The sequence below is a fragment of the Manis javanica genome, chromosome 1, assembly GCF_040802235.1.
Source record: "Manis javanica isolate MJ-LG chromosome 1, MJ_LKY, whole genome shotgun sequence".
In the NCBI taxonomy this organism is placed as follows: domain Eukaryota; kingdom Metazoa; phylum Chordata; class Mammalia; order Pholidota; family Manidae; genus Manis; species Manis javanica.
In genome coordinates this window covers 220,259,318-220,284,222 of record NC_133156.1, presented here as the reverse complement: position 1 = coordinate 220,284,222, position 24,905 = coordinate 220,259,318, and the positions used below count along the sequence as shown (strand labels likewise).

At 35.3% G+C, this 24,905-nt stretch overlaps 1 protein-coding gene across 4 annotated transcripts in view; it reads left to right on the top strand.

Moving 5' to 3' along the window:
* The window catches only part of PPP1CB (protein phosphatase 1 catalytic subunit beta), a 48,001-nt gene that overhangs the window by 10,776 nt on the left and 12,320 nt on the right, over positions 1 to 24,905 (top strand). For all 4 annotated transcript variants that reach the window (XM_017676598.3, XM_037009414.2, XM_037009415.2 and 1 more), the window contains 4 exons: positions 17,714 to 17,845; positions 19,666 to 19,896; positions 21,725 to 21,829; positions 23,451 to 23,522. In XM_017676598.3, the coding sequence (XP_017532087.1) occupies positions 17,714 to 17,845; positions 19,666 to 19,896; positions 21,725 to 21,829; positions 23,451 to 23,522 (540 nt within the window). The remainder of the gene's footprint in view (positions 1 to 17,713; positions 17,846 to 19,665; positions 19,897 to 21,724; positions 21,830 to 23,450; positions 23,523 to 24,905) is intronic.

The window sequence follows — 24,905 nt, the reverse complement described above, 5'->3', positions numbered from 1 at the left end:
GGAAAAGGGTAAGGTACAAAGCCGTGATCCAGCAGGACCTGAGCACTCTCCCTACCCCAACTCATGGTGGGAGGAAAAGAATCAGAGTGGGGAGGAAGTGGAAGCACAGGACTGCTAAATAACCAGCCCTAGTAATGTGCACTGGGAGCACAGACACACATTGCATACTGTTTGGAATATTAGAGGAAAGGAAAAGCATAATCCAAGACTCAGACTGCGAACAAGTTCCCACAGGTGGCTGTGCTGGGACAAAAGAAAAGCAGGCACTTTAAAAGTCTTAAAAGGGACAAGGGTTTAACAGGCAGACAAAATCATCCTGGCACACTCAGCCCAGCAGATTGGGAACTTCTAAGGGACTTAAGGTACCCTACCCCCTGGGTGGCAACGCAGCTCTGAAGCCCCTCATGGCAATAAGCAACCTGCTGTTCATTCCCGCCCACCAGCGCTGCAAGCAAACCGGCTGACCCGCCATTGCTGCACAGCAGCCAGGGAGCAGCCACACCCACAGCAACTAGACAGAGTCTTCTCCCAGCACACAGCTAACCGGGCCAGACCCAGAGGCTGTTTCCCGCACGCAGCTGCCCATCACAGACTGCGGAGACCAATGCACAATCCGGAAGGCACAAAGGGGCTTTATTCTTGTGGTGAACATGCGCTGCTCGCCTGCAACCCCCGCCATTGCCCTAGGTCATCTCAAAGGCTGCCCCACCCAAGGCACCTCAGGGGATTAACCCAGAGGCCTCACCCTGCACCTGGTTGCCCAGCACAGGCAGAGGAAACCAGCAGAGAGTCCGGAAGGCACGTAGGGGCTTTGTTCTTGTGGCAAACGCGTTGCTTGCCTACAACACAGCCAGTGCCCTAGACATCCCCAGGCCACCCTGCCCACAGCAGCTCAGGAGATTACCACAGAGGCTGCTGTCTCCACCCGGTTGACTGGCACAGGCAGAGGAAGCTGGCACAGAGTCCAGAAGGCACGTAGGGGCTCAATTCTTGCACCAAACACGCTGCTTGCCTGCAACCACTGCCAGTGCCCTAGGCTATCCTGAGGGCTGCCCCTCCCATGGCAGCCTAGGGTATTAACCCAGAGGTTGCTCCCTGTGTGCGACTGACCAGCACAGGCAGCAGAGACAGGCAAGGCAACCAGCAAGCAGGAAGGGACATTGTTCTCGCAGCTGACACATGGTGCATGCCACCCGCCGGTCATCACTTCAATCACCATGAAAATGCAGAAGAACCTTGTGCAGTCCAAAATCCCTCAAACACCACAGAGAGGGCCTGGTGAGACCCAAATCACCAATTTTTCTGAAAAATAATTCAAAATAAAAGTCATAAGCATGCTGATGGATCTACAGAGAAATATGCAAGACTTAAGGGATGAATTCCAGAGGGAGATAACAAATAAAACAAACAATGGAGGAATTTAAGAGCAGACTGAATGAGGTGGAAGAGACTGTTAATGGAATAGAAATTAGAGAACAGGAATACAGAGAAGCTGAGGCAGAGAGAGATAAAAGGATCTCTAGGAATGAAAGAATATTAAGAGATCTGTGTGACCAATCCAAATGGAACAGTATCGCATTACAGGGGTACGAGAAGAAGAAGAGAGAGAAAGGGGATAGAAAGTGTCGTTGAAGAAATAATTGCTGAAAACTTCCCCAATCTGGGGAAGGAAATAGTCTCTCAGACCATGGAAGTTCACAGATCTACCAACACAAGGGACCCAAGGAGGACAACCTATCAGGCTATCATCAGACTTCTCAGCAGAAATCTTATAGGCCAGACGAGAATGGCATGATATATTTAATGCAGTGAAACAGAAGGGCCTTGAACCAAGAATACTGTATCCAGCAAGAATATCATTTAAATTTGAAGGAGGGATTAAACAATTCCTAGATAAGCAAAAGGTGAGGGAATTTACCTCCCACAAACCGCCTCTAGAGGATATTTTAAAGGGACTGCTCTAAATAGAAGTGCTCCTAAGGCTAAATAGATGTCACCAGAGAAAATAAAACCACAGCAAAGAAAGTAGACCACCTAAATACTAACTAAATGCAAAATAAAATCAGCTATCTACAAAATCAGTCAAGGGAAACACAAAAGAGTACAGAATAAAACACCTAACATACAAAGAGAGGAGGAGGAAGAAAAAGAAGGCAGAGAAATAAAGAATCATCAGACTCTGTTTATAATAGCATAATAAGTGAGTTAAGATGGTTAAAGAGTAATGAAGCTACCCTAGAACCTTTGGTAACCACAAATCCAAAGCCTGCAATGGCAATAAGTACATATCTATTGATAATCACCCAAAATGTAAATGGACTGAATGCACCAATCAAAAGACACAGGGTAATAGAATGGATAAAAAAGCAAGACCCATCTATATGCTGCCTACAAGAGACTCACCTCAAACCCAAAGACATACACAGACTAAAAGTGAAGGGATGGAAAAAGATATTTCATGCAACCAATAGGGAGAAAAAAGCATATGTTGCAGTACTTTTATCAGACAAAATAGACTTCAAAACAAAGAAAGTAACAAGAGACAAAGAGGATATTACATAAAAATAAAGGGGTCAATCCAATAAGAGGATATAACCATTATAAATATGTATGCACCCAAAACAGAAGCACCTACATATGTGAAACAACTAAAAGAATTAAGGGGAAATAGAATGCAATGCATTCATTTTAGGAGACATGAACACACCACTCACTCCAAAGGACAGATCCACCAGACAGAAAATAAGTAAGGACACAGAGGCACTGAACAACACTAGAACAGATGGACCTAACAGACATCTACAGAACTCTACACCCAAAAGCAGCAGGATGCACATTCTTCTCAATTGCACATGAAACATTTTCCAGAATAGACCACATACTAGGCCACAAATAGAGCCTCAGTAAATTCAAAAAGATTGCAATTGTACCAGCCAACTTCTCAGATCACAAAGGTATAAAACTAGAAATAAATTGTACAGAGAAAACAAAAAGGCTCACAAACATGGAGGCTTACCAACATGCTCCTAAATAATCAATGTATCAATGACCAAATTAAAACAGAGATCAAGCGATATATTGGAGACACATGAAAACAACAGCACAATACCCCAACTTCTGTGGGACGTAGCAAAGGCAGTTCTAAGAGGAAAGTATATAGCAATCCAGGCCTATTTAAAGAAGGAAGAACAATCCCAAATGAAAAGTCTAAATTCACAATTATTGAAACTGGAAAAAGAACAAATGAGGCCCAAAGTCAGCAGAAGGACGGGTATAATAAAGATCAGAGAAGAAATAAATAAAATTGAGAAGAATAAAACAATAGAAAAAAATCAATGAAACGAAGAGCTGGTTCTTTGAGAAAATAAACAAAATAGATAAACCCCTAGCCAGACTTACTAGGAGAAAAAGAGAATCTACACACATGAACAGAATCAGAAATGAGAAGGGAAAAATCATGATGGACCCCACAGAAATACAAAGAATTATTAGAGAATACTATGAAAATCTATATGCTGACAAACTGGATAACCTAGAAGAAATGGACAACTTTCTAGAAAAATAAAACGTTCCCAAACCGAGGATGAAATACTTCTAAACTCAGTCTATGAAGCCAGCATCACTACAAAACCAAAACCAGGCAAAGACACCCAAAAAAAGAAAACTACAGACCAATATTCATGATGAACATAGATGCAAAAATACTCAACAAAATATTAGCAAACTGAATTCAAAAATACATCAAGAGGATCATACACCATGATCAAGGGGGATTCATCTCAGGGATGCAAGGATAGTGCAACATTCGAAAATCCATCACCATCATCCACCACATCAACAAAAAGACAAAAACCACATGATCATCTCCATAGATGCTGAAAAAGCATCCGACAAAAATCAACATCCATTCATGATAAAAACTCTGAACAAAATGGATATAGAGGGCTAGTACCTCAACACAAAAAGGCCATATATGACAAACTCACAGCCAACATCATACATAACAGCAAGAAGCTGAAAGCTTTTCCCCTAAGATCCAGAACAAGACAAGGATGCCGACTCTCCCCACTTTTATTCAACATAGTACTGGAGGTCCTAGCCACGGCAATCAGACAACACAAAGAAATAAAAGGCATCCAGATTGGTAAGGAAGAAGTCAAACTGTCACTGTTTGCAGATGACATGATATTGTACGTAAAAAACCCTAACGAATCCACTCTGAAACTATTAGAACTAATATCTGAATTCAGCAAAGTTGCAGGATACAAAATTAATACACAGAAATATGTTGCATTCCTATACACTAACGATGAACTAGCAAAAAGAAATCAGGAAAAATTTCCATTCACAATTGCAGCATAAAAGAATAAAATGCCTAGGAATAAACCTAACCAAGGAAGTGAAAGACTATACCCTGAAAACTACAAGACACTCTTAAGAGAAATTAAAGAGGACACTACTAAATGGAAATTCATCCCATACTCATGGCTAGAAAGAATTAATATTGTCAAAATGGCCATCCTGCCTAAAGCAATCTACAGATTCAGTGCAATTCCTATCAAAATACCAACAGCATTCTTCAACGAACTGTAACAAATAGTTCTAAAATTCATATGGAACGACAAAAGACCCTGAGTAGCTGAAGCAATTCTGAGAAGGAAGAATAAAATGGGGGGGGATCTCACTTCCCAACTTCAAGCTCTACTACAAAGCCACAGTAATCAAGACAATTTGGTACTGGCACAAGAACAGACCCATAGACCAGTGGAACAGAATAGAGAGTCCAGATATTAACCCAAGAATATATGGTCAATTAATATATGATAAAGGAGCCATGGATATACAATGGGGAAATGACAGCCTCTTCAACAACTGGTGTTGGCAAAACTGGACAGCTACATGTAAGAGAATGAAACTGGATTATTGTCTAACCCCATACAGAAAAATAAACTCAAAATGGATCAAAGACCTGAATGTAAGCCATGAAACCATAAAACTCTTAGAAAAAAAATAGGCAAAAATCTCTTGGACATAAACATGAGCAACTTTTTCATGATACGTATCTCTCTGGGCAAAGGAAACAAAAGCAAAAATGAACAAATGGGACTATATCAAACTAAAAAGCTTCTGTACAGCAAAGGACACCATTAGTAGAACAAAAAGGTACCCTACAGTGTGGGAGAGTATATTCATAAATGACATATCCGATAAAGGTTTGACATCAAAAATATATAAAGAGGAGCTCACGCACCTCAAAAAACAAAAAGCAAATAATCCAATTAAAATGGGCAGAGGATCTGAACAGAACTCCAAGGAAGAAATTCAGATGGCCAACAGGCACATGAAAAGATAGTCCATATCGCTAATCATCAGGGAAATGCAAATTAAAACCACATTGAGATATCACCTCCCACCAGTTAGGTAGGCTGACCACCATCCAAAACTCAAACAACAACAAATGTTGGTGAGGATGTGGAGAAAGGGGAACCCTCCTACACTGCTGGTGGGAATGTAAATTAGTTCAGCTATTGTAGAAAGCAATATGGAGGTTCCTCAAAAAATTGAAAATAGAAATACCATTTGACCCAGGAATTCCACTCCTAGGAATTTACCCTAAGAATGCAGCAGCCCAGTTTGGAAAAGACATATGCACCCCTATGTTTATTGCAGTACTATTTACAATAGCCAAGAAATGGAAGTCACCTAAGTGTCCATCAGTAGATGAGTAGATGAGTGGATAAAGAAGACGTGGTACATAAACACAATGGAATATTATTCAGCCATTAGAGGAAAACAAATCATACTATTTGCAACAACATGGATGAAACTAGAGGATATTATGCTCAGTGAAATAAGCCAGGCAGAGAACAACAAGTATCAAGTGATTTCACTTATCTGTGGAGTATAAGAACAAAGAAGAACTGAAGGAACAATACAGCAGCAGACTCAACAGAACCCAAGAATGAACTAACAGTTACCAAAGGGAAAGGGACTGAGTACGGATGGATGGGAAGAGAGGGATAAAGGGGGAAAGGGGCATTACGATTAGCACGGGGAAGGCAGTGTAACACAGAAGACAAGTAGTGATTCTATAGCATCTTACCTAGCTGATGGATAGTGACTGTAATGGAGTATGTGGTAGGGCCTTGATAATGGAGGGAGTCTAGTAACCATAATGTGGCTCATGTAATTGTACATTAATGATACCAAAATTTTAAGAAAAGAAATTTAGAAATAAAAACTAAAATCTCATTAGCTGTTTCTGAAACAAAGATTGTCCTGGAAGTCTTGGAATATAGGGATGCAAGAAGAGAAATGGTTTGTAAATATCAGTAGGCTTAGCAATGTCCTGGTGGTAGAGGATAGGGATTCCTAGTTGAATCTTCTAGGATTTAATCTTGAGTGGATACAAATTTATGCTCTCAGGTAGTGATCAGTGCTGCTCTTGTAGCTGTGCATATCCATTTCATGGCTTATTCTAACTGGAAAAATAAGAGGATCAGTGAAGATGGGAAGAAGAAAGAGATCAAGATGTAACTCTTCTTGTATACCCTCCATCTTCCCTCAAGATTGAATTGCATTACCTTCCAAGTCTTGGCTATTAGTAGTTGTTTTTTACACTTCATTTTCTGAAATACACTGTACAACAGGGACTTTCCATCTGTTATATAAAATGAAAATGCTTTAATGGGAATTAAGTCTTTAGTCCACAATTAGAGGTAAAAGACTAAAGATGCAGAAACTAATTCTGAAGTTAAGTGTAAGTAACCATCAGGCAGTCTTTTCCTAGTTTAATGGAGGAATTCAGTCCCTGGTCTAGGTGGGTACTTGTCAGAAGGTAGGAAAGTAGTAAAAGGACAGTAGAAGTTGTCCTTTATTCCACCTGTGCACTGTTCACATGTGTAGCAAAGTGATTTATGAGGGTGTACAAACAGACCTTCCTGAAAATCACTGGCCTCTGTGCTCTCCCTTCTCAAATTTACCTGCTACTGTGCAAGAACAGATAGAGGGATTTACACTATATGCGTTATCTAGTGGAATTACTGCCTTTGGTTCTTAATATGTGCCAACACTGTGTAATTTGGAAGTTTTAACTCAGTTTATTTCACTGTAAAGGATTTTATCCTTAAAATGTTCTTAATATCCCAGAGTGCCTATCTAGTCAGTGAGGGTTGACCAAAACATTTTCTTGTTTTGAGTACCTAATACCATTTTAACTTTTCAATAATCCCATCTCATATTTTTCAAGATTGAGAGAAATCAAAGTTTACTTTTCATGATTAAAGAATTTCAAGGACAACAATTACGTAGCTTTCTCTAATGTTACATAAATGCAGTTGTAGTAGCTCTTTATTTTAAATAGTAAGTTGAGAAGGAAACCTCATAGGTTGTAGGCTTAATATAAGTTATTTGAGTATTTACCAAATAATTGAACCAAAGTAGTGAGAGAAAATGACTGGTCTGAGTGAAAATGAAAGATCTAAATTAAATCACAGAAAGAAATATATTTTGTGAATGTCAAGAAAGAAATATATTTTGTGAATGTCAGACCTTAAATGCAGTAGTTAATGTGAATCCTTAATGATAATCATATGTTCACTCAGTTTTCAAGTGTTCACTCAAGATACGTCAGTAAGTATTGATGTATTGGGAGGCCATGCTTATTTTACTGGTTAAGGATACACATTCTGCATGTACATTAATTTCAGCTCTGCTCCAGTTTATTCTAGGGGATGGGGATGATAGTTTGTTTTTCATAATGTGTTTGTAAAGATTAAACAGGTAAAATACTTCCACCAACTCTTGGCACCTAATAAAAGCTCAGACAATGTTAGCTCTTGTTATTGCTTAGCGTAAATCTAAGCTAAGAAATGGGTAAAAGAAAGGCTTTTTATGCTACTGAGTCCTGGGCCGTACCCATAGTAATTTTTGAGGCTGTTCTTGTGAGTATCTAACAGTTACTGTTTCCTCCACATTTTTCTAATTGCATACAATCACTCTTGTCATACATGTGTGTAAAACATTTCTTTACTATTCCCATTATCTAGGATTTATAATCCGATTTGATATACCAGTGTTGGTGTTGAAGGAGGGAGACAATTTTGTTTCTAAAATGTTGAAAGGCAGTTTAAGTAAGGAAATCTGTTGTATGCTTTCTTTTGGCTAGGGACTAGAGGCAATGGACCTTAAACTTTTTTTGAGTCTTGGGACCACTTTAAGAGCTTTTATGTGAGTTATTTATCATTACTGTGTTAGAAATTAAAACGTAGAATTTTAAAATACCTGTTTTTAATTTACTTAAAATAATGACCCATTACATTTTAGCATAATGTCTTCAAAAGAAAAATAGTGGTAACAGCAAATCTCTTTAATGTCGAGTTTTGTAGAAGACAGAAGTCTCTTTTGCTTTGCTTCATTGCTTTGCTTCAATCTGTTTTGATATGTTTGTTTTGTTAAAGTATATGAAGAAAAAATATAGACATGTAGTTGGAAAAGGAAGGAGTATTTCAATAGCCTTTTTAGATCATTATGGGTATTTTTAATATATATTACCAAAACCCAACAACTGTTAATTTCTTAAAGGTTAATTATAATGTGGAATCTAAAAAATAAATGAATTTTTTATTTTCTTACATTAAAACCCATTTGTCTGTCTTACACTTTAAATGAGTCTTACACATGACTGTAACATGCATTGGTCATTGGGAAAAATACTGTAAAAGCTGAGTTATGCAGATGTTCAATTGTTGACACATTTTATATGGTATTTTTTTTAAATCACATTTGTTAATATTAGAACAAGATAGAAGGAGAGTCCTTAAGTATGGAGAAGCTGTCAAATTCATGATGCTGGATGTAAGATTTCCAAAATTTTTCATTTTCATTTGAAAGCTTGAATTTTATCATTAGAAACAAATGCTGTCAGTTGTTTTCTTTGAAATGACAGACTCGCTTTGTTCATTTTCAAGAGTATCTGTTAAATATATGAGTGTTAATAACCATTGTTTGCCATTTGTGCTTTCCAGTAATAAAGATGTTCTGTGAAAAAACCAGTTAGATTAGCTTGGAACTAAATGAGTTACATGAGTGCTTTACAAGGTGTATAGTGGTCAAGATTTAATAAAAGTCATTGTTTTTATTGCTTAATCAAGGATGTTCTTCAGTGAAACTGGACTTTGTGTGGCTCACTGTAAATGCATGGCAGTGAACACCAGTGGCTACTAGTACAGTTTGGCTCTACTGACTTGGTTTGTGCTAAGGTGCCAGCAGTTTTACCTACCATTGCTTTTGCACCATGCACATGTTAACACAATGAAAAGGGATCATATTTTGAGAACCGTAGGGCTAGGGCACTCTTTCCTTAGGCTGCACCAGTATCTGTTACTTTCCTTTACTCTTTTCTCATTATTTGTTTACCAGTCTATCTGGAATGATTTTTAACTTAATGACAATTCACAAGACCCTGTTTGAGCCATGGGCCTTCTCAGAAAACGTAAGTATTCATGTACCTACACAGTATTAACAAACAGTCTGGGGTATTATACAGAGCTCCTGAAGGCCTTCTGTAGGCCCTGAAACCACATTAAATATTCCTCAGGCAAACCTAAGATAAATTGAAATTACGGTAGTTGCCAAATCCTTTCACTTGAAACTAGAATTCCTTATTTTAATCAACTGTAAAAATTTTCCTTTTTTCCTTTTTATGTGCTATTAATGGAGAAATTTCCATTTCATCATACAGAAAATATTTAGGAAATTTAGGAAGTCTGTATTTAAGTTAACTTTGCTATTGGTTAGTATATAACCTTAAGTGAATCTTTCTTGGAGGTGGGGGCAGGGTAGAGTAAGTTGGAATTAAAATATTACAGGTTAATGAATACTAAGATTTCACAGGGCACATGTGATAGTGAAATTATTTTTTTCTTGGCATCCTTTCCTTTTTAGCAAAAGTTGTTATTAGTAAGAACTTGTTCAAGAAAATAACATGTCTATTGAAAGATAAAACTTAATATACACACAACTCAAATACAGACACATATATCACACACCATTTATAATTTAAAAGACAAACCTGCATTGAAAGCATTTTTATATAAACAGGAAATTTGAAATACACTGATTGAGTATAATTTTTTGTAGTCAGAAGAGGGGAATTCTTTTGGGGCATATAACATTTTGCTTAATTGAGGTTCAGAGTTAGTGTTCTATATCGACTAGAAGTGTTTATTGATACTGAACTGTAATGATATCTTAACATGTCATCTTGGAAGATATCTTTTAACAAATATAGGTACTGCCAAATACTGATACCAGCATATGATTTTAGTTAAGTGATTTTAGTCATTATTTGAAAGGTATTTATAGTTCTACTAGTTGTCTCTCAGTATTTGGCTTGTACATGTAATTACATTGCAGATTAGTCAGTTCCAGTAGAGGGATAGGTAGAATAGAAGCTCCTTAACTGCACAAATGGGTTTTGATATATTTTGCATTAGTGTTATATCTAAAGAATGCTGTTGGAACTGTGGTTTGGGCTTAGAAAATATATCTGATGAAAATCTCACTTATTTTGACAGCACTGAAAGCAACTTGACATTTACTTATGATTCAAGCAGCATTCGTCATCAAAATTATTTACCCCAGTATATGTTTTATATATAAGGAATTTTTTTTTTGGCCTTACAATTTTAGGTTGAATTGTTAAGAAACATCAGGTTTGCAGCGAAGTCTAATTTATAAAACTACTAAGTGTTTGATAATAACGATTGAGAGTAATCCTACCGATTCAGAAAAATTTTAGTACTGGCCCTGAGCTCAAAAAAATAAACTATCACCACTAAGTCAAAATAAACTGTCACCACTAAGTCATTGAACTACTGCGTGGTAGGGCAGATCAAGATACTCAGCTTTTATTTCCAAGAAATACTCATGAAACTCAAAATGGTTAAGTTCATAAGAGCTAATGAAACTCATTATTGATACCACTGGTCCAGTCATACATGAAAGAATCTTTTTCTGCTGAGTAATTGCACCATAGACATTAAACACCTTAAATTTTCCCAAGCTTTGTAATATTGTCCAACTGAGTCCTTTTCTGCTTCATGTATATCTTTACCACATTTTTTTTCCCTCAGCCTCTTTGAAAATAATATTGCCTAAAGTTGTTCCACACAGACTATTCATAGAAGGTAACTCTTTAGTCACTTCAAATTCAGTATTGGCTCCTCAAATAAGCAACATCTAAGTATTTGTAGTGTCTGTGAACTCATGAGCCAAGGAAAACTACTCAGTCTTGTTATGTTCTTAAACTGATCATTGGTATTGCTCCCAATGTCCTCAACTCTTCAAGAACTGTTCTTACAGAAAGGCTGCTAATCTTTTTTTTTTTTTTGAAAGGCTGCTAATCTTAAAAAGGTTTGTTGTCTTGGGATATATTAATCAAACATGATTCAATTAACTCACCATTAGAAAATGGCTTTTCTCACTTGCTAACACATGAGTCAGTTGGAAACTTAGTTTGGTTGCAGCCTCATTTTTATTTTTGTGAAAAATCCTGCTATGATGGGATTTCACTTAAAATTTTAGATTTTTTTCTGTCAGTTTCTTGTGAGTTGAGAATTCTGTGAAGAATGCTTAGTCTGGTGATGTGAACATGTATTTTAACTGGTAATGTGAACATACATTGTATTTTGTAATGTAATTACAATGCCTAGGCAGCTAATTTGAGAACAAAATAATCCACACGCCATTGTACCTTAAATAATCACATTCACTTTTCTTGCTTTGACAACATGAGTATACACTGGTAATAAGCGTAAAATAAAATGTTGGCAGTACATCAGTAAGCATGACACTCAAGACACCGTTGAGTTACAGTTGCATCTCTGTAATTTGTAGTATCCTGAGAAGCAGTGCAAAGTGATCAGAGTGCCCCATGTGGTCTCTGTCGCAGCTACCCTACTGTGCCTGCATGGAAAAAGCACCCATAATAATACATAAATGAGTAAGAGTGGTTATGTTCCAGTAAAACTATGGACACTGAAATTTGAATTTCATATAATTCTTATATGTCACAAAGTACTATTCTTCCCCCACACAACCACTTAAAAAAAATGTAAAAATTAAAACAGGCATTGGACCAATTCTGACCCTTGGGCCTTAGTGGTTTCCCCTTTTCTGGTGTTGACATAATTGTGCAGATGTACAGAAAGTTTACTTTATCAGGAGTCAGGAGACCTTGGTGCTCCCTCCAAAGCTGTGTGACTGATTCAGTCAGGTGAAGTATGGGGTTAGGGCCCATAGAGTCTAGTGCTTGCAAGTATTCCTCAGAATTCTTTGTGTGATCATCTGAATTTCTAGTATGTACCCAATAATAATAATCACTTGTGTACCTCTCTGTTTTTACTTTAGCACCCAATATGGGAAATTTCTTAGGGTTTTGATCTTTGAGAGAAGGGAAGAACAGTGAGCTTACCAGTCACTCTGCATAGGTAGCACTTTGGGGCCACTGAAATAATTGAGACTTAAGTCCAAAAGTGGAGAGAACCTCCATAGACTCTTAACTTTAGAATCTGTAATCAGGTGCCCTCAGTATCATTGATTGACTTCAGAATGTACATATGTACAAGAGGAGATTCCAGCAAACCCCCTAGTGCCAAAGAAGCAAAAGCTGACGTTCAAACTTGGCCAAGTTAGAGGGATCATATTACATATGAGTTTTCCATTGAGACCTCATCATGGCCACTGACTAAGACTGAGGGCAAAACTGAAATAGACCAGTCCTTAGAAGATGTAGGTGAGTCCTTGATTCTCTGCTGCTGAAAGGAAACAACCCTGTATGGAAAAAACAAAGATGTCATCTTGAACTTCTACAGTTTTTCATCCATAATCCCATATTCCAGTGAAATACTACAGATTATGCTAAAAGGATTAAATGTCCAAAAATCAAAAGGGAAAAAAAGGAACAGATCCACAGGCAATCAGGTATTAGAGTTATCACACACAGACTTCAAAATAACTGATTTAATATGCTCAAGATAGAGAGGAAAAGATGGAAAATTATAGCAGAGACCTAGAAACTGTACAACTAAAAATTGGCATTAACTAAAAAGAATTTGGCAGTTGGGTTTACAAGCAAATAGAAACAGCAGAACAAAGGAGAGTAAACAAGCAAAAGAGAGTTGAGTAGTGCTGAGAGAAAAAAATGGAGGAGAAATAAAGCATAAGAGAAAGTGGAAAGGTTTAACATGTATAATGGAGTTCTGGGAGAGGAGAGAGAGGGAGATAGAAGAAGTACTGACCAAGAATTTTCCAGAACTGAGACACCAAACCAAAAGAAGCTCTGAATTCCAAGCAGGAAAAACACAAATAAAAGCACCCTGAGACCCATCAGAGACTTAATTGCTAAAAATCAAAGAAAGAGAAAATCTAAAAAAGCTGCAAGAGGAAAGAAGTCATTGCCTTCATGAGAATAGTAATTATGATTAGTATATCACCTGAAACTACAGAAGCTAGAAAATAGAATGAGACCTCTTAAAAGTGCTGAAAGAAAAAAAAGAATTCTAATGTAGAATTCTAAGTGCAGTGAGTGTATGCTTCAAAATTATAGGCAAAATAAAGAAAACTAAAGCTGAGAAAATGTATTGATAATAGACCAGAACTAGAAAATACTAAAGGAATTCCATGTTGAAAGAAAATGATCTCAGATAAAAGCACAGAACTGCAGAAAGACATTAACAATAAGAATAAAGTCTGTAAACATAAATTAGTACTGTTTAATAATTATGGCTTGTGGGGTTTAAAATATGTAAAAGCATTGACAACTGTAGAGCAGAAAGCTGGAGAGTGGTCAGTCAGAAGTATGTTTATCTCTAAAGTAACTCCCAAAATAAAAAGAATATATAACTGAAAATATAATAGAGGAGAAAATGAAATAATAAAAGGTAGTTGATTATTCCAGTAAGTGCAAGGAAAGAGAAACAATGGAATAAAGAACAGATGAAACAAATCAGGATGGCAGACTTAACTATATTTTGTCAGTAATTACAGTGAATTTTTAGAAAGGGCAAACACTCAAAGCTCAGACCTAACTATACTGCTTACAAGGAATATATTTTCAATTTAAGTACAGAAAAGTAAGTAAAAGAATGAGATAATATATCATGTACACATTAGACAAAAGAAACCTGAGTTGACTATATATTTATGTGAGAAAAAGTAGCCTGTGAGGTAAGAAGCATCACTAAAAGTGAAGGAGTAAAGGACATTGCATAATGTTAAAAGGATAAATTCAACAGGAGTAATAATTATCTTAAATCTTTGAGGTATTTAATAAATATAGGTCCAAAATACAAAAAGGAGTTGACAGAACCAAAAGGTTAAAATAGAAATCACAACCAGAGAGGATAAAAACGTTTATCAGTTACTAATAAAACAAAAAATTAGGAAGGATCTAGAAGATTTAAATAATGCAGTCAAGTTGACCTAATTGAGACACACAGAACACTTCACTCAACTACAGGATATGTTTGCTTTTCAAATATGTATGGAACATTTACTAGAATATACCATATGCTGTACCATACAGCACATATCAGTAAATTTGAAAGAAATGAGATCTCAGATATGTCCTCTGACTTCAATGATGATAAACTAGAAATCAATAGCCAGTAAGTGGAAAATCCTCCAATATTTAGAAATTAAGCACTGTACTTTTATATAGCTGGCTAAAGAAGAAATAGCAATGAAAATTATAGAGTAGTTTGACATGAACAGTAATGAAAATACGTGTCAAAACTTGTGCACTGCTGCTAAAGGCAGTGCTTAGAAGTGCTTAATGTATTATTTGGGGATGGGAAAGGCTGATCATTTAAGCCTATATTTCAACACAATAGAAAAGTAAGCAAATTATAACCAAAAAGAGATAGGAAGGATACAATAAAAATAAATCAAATTAAAAAGCAGATGTGTGCTTTTTGTTTTTTTTTTTAATGAAATCATTTTCAAGACTGGTAAAAGTATTAAACCCTAGAAAGACTGATAAGGTAGAAAATAGAAAACAAATTGCCAATATCAAGGGAAGATACAGTTGATACCTCAGTTAAGGGAGATGAAAGATGGAACAAGTAAGTGCAGTAATGTAATCCTGAATTGAATTCTGTACTAGAGTAGAAGAAAATGCTGTAAAGGACGTGATTGAGATAGTTAATAAAATTATACGTTCTTTAAGTTCAAGATTTGTATCGATCTTAAATATCTGAATCTGACAGCTTGTACTATGGCTATATAAGAGAATATTCTTAGGGAATATATAGTAATAAGAGTTAAAGAAGCATGATGTATGCAATCTGTTCTCAAATGGTTCAGAGAAAAGTTTTTATTATATGTATTTTTAATGAAAGTAAGATTATGAACAATGCTAATTTTATAATTTAGGTGAAAACCTCATCTTGGCAAAACTGACACAAAAAATGGAAAATCTGAATAGTCTTATGTGTTAAAGAAAATGAATTTGTACTTGAAACACTTCTCAAGAAGAAAATTCCAGGCCCAGATGATTTCACTGGTTACCTAAACATTTAAAGAAAAAATGTACACTGATTTTACACACTCTCTTACAGAGATTAGAAAAAGAGGTAACACTTACCAACTTGTTTTGAAGCCAGCACAACCCTGATATGATATGAAAGTCATGACAAGTAACAAGGAAAGGAAATTACTGGCCAGTATCTCATGAATATAGCCACAGAATATTAGCATACTGAATCATGCAACATTTAAGAAAGATCATGTCATAATATGATGGGGTTTATTCTAGGAATCCAGGGCTGGCTTAACAATCAGTGTAAGTTGAATTAACAGAATAAGGGGAGGAGTATATGATTATCTCAGTGGTTGAGATACAGTATTTGATTAATTTTAACATCCTTCGTAATAATTCCTAGCAAACTGAGTGTGTACAAAACCACAGCTATTATACTTAACAGTGAAATACTGAGTACTTCTTCCCCTGAGTTTGGGACAAGATAAGGGAAGACCATTAGTACCACTTATGTTCAACACTGTCCTGGAGGTCCTAGGCAATTCAACAAGGAAGAAAAAAATAGTGGATACAAAGATTGAAAAAGAAGTTAAAACTGCTGTCAAATTACAATTAAATTTTGATAACTTAAGAAGTGCTTTATTATTGGACTCATTTGAAGAACCAAAAGTATTTTGCCTGTTTTGTCCACTGGTATTATCTCTAAAATTACTTTCAGATGTGTCACATGACAGCAACCAAAGATCTTTAAACCTTCAAGGAAAATATTTTTTTTTCCTCCTTAAACTGAAACAGGTTTTTGATGTACTGATGGTAGAATTGTATTTTGTAACCATCACTTCTCACATTTAAAACTTTTAATGGTAAGATTAAGAATTGTTCCTGTTAGAGGGAGTTGAATCTAAGTTAGTTTTCTAGATATTTCAAAGTTAGATGTCTGTTTTGGTCTTGGAAAAATCCAGATGTCCATGAGAAGTAGGTAATTGATGTTTAAAAGCTACTGTTAATGTAGAAGCTATGCTAAGTTCTCGTAATAGAAGTAGTTCTACTGATTTTTGTTTCGAATTTCAAGGATGGTCTTACTAATTGTCAAATTTGCTAAAGCACATTTCAGCATTGTTCCTGTCTCTTCTTTGTTACTTATATATTACGATATTAATGGAATGTATACATGGATTGACTTTTTGCATGTCGGGGGCTTTATTTTTTAAAGCCTCTCAACCTGACAAAGGAATTGAAGTAATTTTTAGCCAGAAATGTGTGGAGTTAATTATAAATGGGAAATAGTAGAAGTATATATAAATATATATGGTGTTTTCTTTTTTTAAATGCCTTTTTCAGTTAAGATTAAATGGAATATAGTAGTATATTTTAAGAGTAAAGAGAAAGAGCCAGTAGAGAAAGTAATGCTGAGAGGAAGTGATTACAAGTTCAATTCAGTAGGGCAGATAGGGAACTCCCCATGTACCATTCCTTCCCTCTATCTGAGGAGTTACTAGGAACCAATAATATTAGTTCATGGATTTTATGACTTACTCATGGAAAATATGTTTTCCTCTACCTAAATAACTTAGAGTTTTTAATATAATGCTGTATTGTGAACATGATAATACATCATAATTTAATAAATATCTGGCACCTTTTTTACTTGTTTTGCTGTGATCAGAAAATTGAGGTTGTGGTTGCTAAAATTGTTGGGACTGCTCATAGTATTGCAAGGGAGTGTGTGAAGCTCCATCACCTACTGACCCCTACTTTTTATTTAATCTCCCTTTCTTCATAGCCTGGTTCTTAGTGATGCTATTACGGCATTTCTTCTAAATGCAAGACTTTGCTGAGAGAGTAGGCTGGACACTCAAAGGTGCTGTCCCTGAAATCTTTTAGATATCTGGGGCTTCAAGGTCTCCAGTTGGCCACTGGAGAGCAAAGAAGAGGGCTGCATTTCTGTGACTATAGCCTTGAGGAGTGTTTTCAGGAACCAGCAGCAGTGGAGATAGAAGCCAAAGAGCATAGAATAACCATATGTTAGCCACAGGAGAGAACAGTGTTTGTGATGTTTGCTGCCTGTGTGACTTTTCTGATCTTCATAATACAGACATGACTTTTTTTTTAAGAATTACTATTTTATGTATAAATTCTAGAAAACTGACCATTTTACTCATTGTTTATCAGTACGAGGATGCCGTCCAGGAAAGATTGTGCAGATGACTGAAGCAGAAGTTCGAGGCCTATGCATCAAGTCTCGGGAGATCTTTCTCAGCCAGCCTATTCTTTTGGAATTGGAAGCACCACTGAAAATTTGTGGTATGTAAATGTGGGTAAAGTTGGAAATAATCCCTTTTGAATCCTAGTTATCCTCTCCTATCTACACTGAAGATAATTGAGAGAAAATATTTGAAATTTCTGTATAAAAGAAGATAGATTTTATCATAAAACTTTATAAAAGTGGAAACTTTCATTAAATGACAAATTACTGACAAGAAAATATTTGTCTTATATGCAACAGTTAAAAGTATAGTATTCACACTATAAAGAGTTCTTAGAAATAAATAAGAAAATGACAATACAATAGAAAAATAGCAACTACAATGAAAAGGTAGGTGTTAGAAATTCAAATGACCAATAAACATAAGATCTTCATGTAACTAGTAATCAGTGAAATGCAATTTAAAAACAATCTTAAACTAATCAGATTGGGGGAGAATGTCAAAAACTGGCATCCAGTATTGTCAAGGATGTAGAGAAATGGACATTCCAGTACACTGGTTAGAAAAAACATGTGTAGAATTTTGGAGGTCAATATGACAATATCCATGGACTTCCTATTTTATTGTGATCATTTAAATTTATTTTGGAGGTTATATACTTTGCAGTTTGTATTTATTCTTTTAAGTGTTACAGGAGCTTCTAGCCAAAAGCAAAAACTTAAGACTTCAAGTTTTGAGTGACTGCATTGTTATAGCCAGAAAAAAATCATTGCACAGAAGATATTTTTCTATAGTTCACATAACAATAGGAAGTGATATAAGTAATGTATTATTCTGGCTTTTGGTTTCATAGCATAGTTTTTCTTTATAGTGGCTATTAATGTTTATAACTTTTATGTACTTAACCATTAAGGATTATTTGCTATGTGCAAAAGTTTTCATTCTCTTGCGTGTTTCTTAGTGATCAACATTCACACCAAGTAACCTCCAGGTGCCTTTGTGTGTTCTCTTGATACTTTCTCATTCTTCATGTGACTTATTGAGTCATGTGCTTGGTGCTACTTTTTACAGTGCCTAGCAGATAAAAGATGTTAGCTCACTAAATGTTGAATAAATTAATTAAATTGGAGTATCACCTTTAAGTAAGAGGTAGTCGTCGTTGGGAATTTTGTAGGAAATGATCAACCCTTCTATGAACCTAAGTGAAGCAAATGTATTTACTGACAAGTCATCTTAAAATGATTCAAAATCTTAGCAAGGTACTCTTTAAAATGTTTTAATACAGAAATAATTTGAAGATAATAGAATTTATACTAAATATTTCTAAGTTCCTGCTGTTTGTCTCATTCTCTGATATATCAAAGTGACCTTTTAAATTACCAGGTAGTAAGAATTACTTTTTAGTTATCTATTATTATATAACAAATTATCCTAAAACTTTGTGGCTTAAAACAACATGAATTTCTCATCTCTCAGTTTCTGTGGGTCAGGAATTGAGACCCAGCTTAGCTGAGTCCTCTGGTTCTGGCTGCAATCAGGGTGTTCTCTGGGGCTACAGTCATCTCAAAGCTCAACTGTAAAAGGATTTTATAGTTCCTTATGGTCGGATGGGCTGAGGGCCTCCATTCCTAATGAGCTGTTGGCCATAGTCTTCCTTCAGTTCTTTGCTTTATGTGCTCCATAGGGCTGCCTTCATCACTGAGCATGAGAGAAAAAGCAAGATGGAAGTCACTGTCTTCTGTAACCTAGTCTCCGAAGAGACATCACATCTCACTTTTGCTGTAGAAGCAAGTCACTAGCTAGAGCCCACATTCAAGGGGGGAGGATTACACAAGGGTGTAAACACTGGGCATAATTTCATAGAAGCTCTTTACCATAGTAACCAAATTTTCTAAAACTGGCTTTTTCTATTTTTAGGAGATATTCATGGACAGTATACAGATTTACTGCGATTATTTGAATATGGAGGTTTCCCACCAGAAGCCAACTATCTTTTCTTAGGAGATTATGTAGACAGAGGAAAACAGTCTTTGGAAACCATTTGTTTGCTACTGGCTTATAAAATCAAGTATCCAGAGAACTTCTTTCTCTTAAGAGGAAACCATGAGTGTGCTAGCATCAATCGCATTTATGGATTCTATGATGAATGTAAGTAATAAATAAAACTTATTAATGGAAAAATTCCCTAATAATTTTCCATTTCAGGAGAGTTCCTTTGATTCAGTTTTTCTTAAAGTATGATCTACCAAGCATAGGCCCAAGAAGAGAGCCTCTCATGGAAGAGGAACCTGAAACTGGGAAACATGTACTGATTAAATTGGTTCCTTGGCATTTCTTTGGTCATGCTTTTTCAGGTTGACTGCAACTTATTCAGCTGAAAGGCCCTCTTTTAATTAATTAGTTTGTGTAGTAAAATACTCAAGTGCAATAGAGGTCACTATGGACAGTAGCCTCTGGTTTTCTTGTGTCCATTAAGGTTTTAGTTCAGCATTCTTATGATGTGACAGAGACTCTCATTGGCCTTGTGTTACAAGAAATACTGGGAAGTTCTATGAAATTATTTTAAAGTTTATTACAAAAACTCTAATCTATGCCTATAAACCTAGCGAGAGAAGGATGCTGAATAGGGTGTCCGTATTTTACTGTACTCTTTTTCATCAGTAAGGAATCATGAGTTTGCTGGTGTATAGTATGTTTCCAAGTGCTACTCTACTACTAAATTATTTAACTACATTTGAAATTGGTCTTTTGCTTTTGTTAGAGTATAGGAGTGAACACAGGTTTGGTTAATGTACAGTTTACAATTTTGTGATGATTTTCAAGTTGGTTTTACTGTTTTTTAGTTCTAATTTCCCCATTAAAATCAATTTTTTATTTTTTCCATCCTTAGGTACGATAGAGTCCTATTCAAACTCCAGTTTCCTTGATTCATGTAATCATTTACTTGGCAAATGTTTGAGGAGGTTTTAAATGCCAGGCATTAAGAATGCAGTGATACACAAGACAGATGATCTCTTTTTTCATGGACCTTACATTCTAATAGGAATGATTCTACATTTGATGTGTATTGCATTTTTCTTTTCTGAGGTGCAGTGTATGGTTTCAGTTATTTAAATCAGACCAGTTGACAGGAAGTGGATTGTAGTACATTATTAGACTAACCACTTCTCTAAAGCTACATCAGAAATAGAGGTATATTCTTCAAGGGTGAAATATGGGCTTGAATATCCATAAGGATAGAAATGACATCAAATAAAGTAATGTATGAGAGCATCTCTAAACACTAGTTTGAGTTATTTACACATAAAAACATAGGAAATTAGTGCTTGTGTCTTCATCCCTCCCCTGGGTTAGTTGTTGGCGACTCACTGCCAAATTCAGAAAAATCAAATAGCTCTAAAAAGGTGAATATACACTTCAGATTGTCTCTGTTATAGCTCTTTATGCTAGACTACAGGAAAATTACAGTGTGTGTGTCTCTGTTTATACTTGCTATAGTGCCAAATTGTAATTCACTCAAAACTGAATACCAATTAAGCACTTGGAAATTCTCCTTTCTTGGCAGTAAGTTTATGCTCTGTTACTCAATGCATTAGAGTTAATATGGACAGTCTCCAGGCACCCCTTTTACTTCTGCTTACTTATTTGGCTAGGTATTTAACTAGTGTACATTTTGAATGGAAAAAATTAACTAATAGTCTATTAGACTACTTCAAAATGTTATAGTGATCTTAAAAGACAAAGTGTTTAATCTGTTTGTTTCAAACACTACTATCTTTGAAATAATTGTAACTGAAGGTGCTGGATGTTTGTTATATTATCTTTTTAAAAGTATACAAGTAACATTTATGACAGAAAAAAACCAAGTGTTAAACATAAAGAAGAAAATTGAAATCATTTATAGTCCTGAGACTGAGAGAAAACTAATGAGAACAGTTTTAGATTTTTTTTATTTTATTGCTTTTTTTTTTGATAGGTAAACGAAGGTTTAATATTAAATTGTGGAAGACCTTCACTGATTGTTTTAACTGTCTGCCTATAGCTGCCATTGTGGATGAGAAGATCTTCTGTTGTCATGGAGGTAGGCGAGTAAATCTGCCTATGGGATTTTCTTATTGTTCATTATGTAGAAAAAAACCTGTAATTACGATGCTGTGGGAAAACAAATCAGTGCTTGTGGGAAAACTCAAGTGATTAAATCGTTTAAATATGGCTAGTATCTCTTTTAATTACAAGAAATTTGTGTTTATACATAATGAAAATGAAAATCTGGTACTTGTCTTTAAAGAATTTAATATATGAGGATAACCAGAGTTTTGTTTGAAAAAATGTCTTCCCTTTGCCTCAGTTGTGATAGAAAGATTACCGTGTCAGTAAAAATGAGAGAACCTTGATTATTTTCCTGCCTGTATTAAATACCTTTTGTCAGAATTCAGATATAATTGAATTTAATATTCCTACATGCCAAGGATTTAGATAATATGTCTGCTTTAGTCCTAAACATAATTTTTTTGGTAGAATGGTAAGTCTGTTCTGTGCCTTGTTAAATAGCTTGAATATATGAAAGTTCATTTGAAAAACTAACATGTATCTAGCACTTGGCTGTATGCCACAGAAATAATAGATAATGTATGATCTGGCTATCTTGAGGGTAAAATGTTTATTTTCAAAACGTATTGAGTAATAAAAGGGATTTAATTATGTTGAAGGACTTGTAGCAACAGTAATTATTAAGAGAAGTTAGGAAAGGAAGAATTGTGTAAATATTTATGGCTTTTGGAAGATAAATAGACTGGAGAAGTCAAAGGGACTTGAGAGAGTCTTGTATGTTGTCTTGTTAAGTAATATGTAAGGACTGGCACAACTAGAATGTCAAGTACATGTTGGGGAATAATGGGTTCAGATTACAGAGATTTGAATACTGAGCAAAGGTGTTTGAGTGGTTTAATAACCATATTGGTTTTTTGTACAGGGAAATAATTTAATGAAAATACTGTAATAAAATCAGTTTTTCAACAGTATGTGAAAAGAATTAAAGTGTAAAAACTCTAAAATAGGTGTACTTGTCTAGGCCTGAGGTACTAAATGTTTTATTATCTGATAGAACATAATTAATTGAAATATATTTTACAATAGATACTAAACATTTAAGAAATTATAGAGCTTGGAGAGTAGTATAGCTAAAATTAGAAATGGAGCAGAATGAAATATGAATATTGGTTTCATATATTTCTTGTTTAACTTCTGACCAACAGTTACACTTTTTTGAAGACAATGAGCCTGCTGGAGTGGGATATAGGACAGTTTCATGGGACAGAGTGAGACACTAACTTGGAAGTAAACGTATTTAGGTTTAGGTGGTAAGAAGTGGCAAAAGTGGTTGGAAGGATTGGAATTGAGTATGTTCCTATGAAGGGCAGGGAATAGTTGGAAAGAAAGAAGAGTGGTGGGATTTCTTTCCTTGAAAAAATCTTTTGAAATAAAAGGGAACTTCTTTTCCCTGGTAAGGAAGAGTGGAGAAGAACATAATGTTCTATTGTGTCAAATGGGATTCTGTTTTAAAAGGTAATGTATTGAAGCTAATATTAAAAGGAACACTCTAAGTGTCTTTAATTTCACATCTTGAATCTACTTGAAATGCTTTTTTATTTGAGTGAAAATTTTTTATATGTCAGTACTGTGCCTCATCTTTTTACTTATAGGATTGTCACCAGATCTGCAGTCTATGGAGCAGATTCGGAGAATTATGAGACCCACTGATGTCCCTGATACAGGTTAAGTGTATACATAGGTTTAATTAATTGTTTTACATAAAATATTGGCATATTCCACTGTATTAGTGGAATCGTAGGATTGGTTTATGTAGTAAATAAAAGCTTTTTAATACTCAATAAGCTAACTACACATTACCAGCAGTAATATAAAATGTTACACTTGCCACTAATTATTCCCCAACATGCAAAACTTTTAAACTTTATAACCATAATACTTGTTTTTGTCAAACTTCATTGTAACAAAACATCTTGCTGTTGATTCCACTTACCTTCCTATCTTTGTAAATTCCCTCGTTCTCATCAATATTGAATACATCCTTCAAAGACCTATTAACATTAGTCAAAAGTGTTTTAATGAAAATAATCTTTCTTAGCTGAGGATGCAGTTACCTTTTTAAAAATTACCTAGTAGTTATTTTCTGTGTGTATATTCTGGTGATATTCCAGAAATATACTAGAGATGTGAATTCTATAAAAATTGTATGAAATTTTGTATGAAAAAATGAAGACAATTATTCAGACATTCAGAATAACTTTCAGGCAAGTGAAGCAAGTCAAAACAAAAGCAAATAAAGTTCTAGCTGAGGATAAATTACTCTGTTGGTTAACAAATGAGCTGAATGTAATTTTATAAATCAATGCTAGGCACAGTTGCCACTTACCCAACTTTTCTACTAGCTTTTAAATGGTAATTATTTGTATTTGGGTACCAGTGTATGTACTAAGTGTTACACAGCCATATCTTAGAGTTAGTATGAATTCCATTCCAGACCACCGCACTAAAGCAAACATCACAAAGTGAGTCTCAGATGAGTTTTTGGTTTTACAGTGGATATGTAAAAGTTATGTAGTTATTAAGTGCACAGTGGCAGTGTGTCTTAAAACAATGTGCATGCCTTAATATAAAAATATTTTATTGCTAAAAAATGGTGACCATCACCTGAGTTTCAGCAAGTAACTTTTTTGGTGCTGTAGGGTCTTGCCCTGATATTGATGGTTGGTGACTCATCAGGGTAATGGTTGCTGGCATTTGGTTGCTGAAAGTTGGGGTGACTGGCAATTTCTTAAAATGAGACAATGACATTTTCTCCATCAGTGGACTCTGCCCTTCAGGAACAATTTCTCTATAGTCTGTGATGCTGTTTGGTAGTATTTTACCTACAGTAGAATTTCTTTCAAAATTGGAGTCAGTCCTTTGAAACCCTGCTGCTGCTTTATCAACTAAGTTTATGTAATTCTTTCTTGTCATTTCAGCAGTCTTCACAACATCTTCACCAGTAGATTCCATTTCCAGAAACAACATTCTTTGCTCATCCATAAGAAACCACACCTCATCTGTTGAAATTCTTTCATGAGATTACAGCATTTCAGTCACATCTTTGG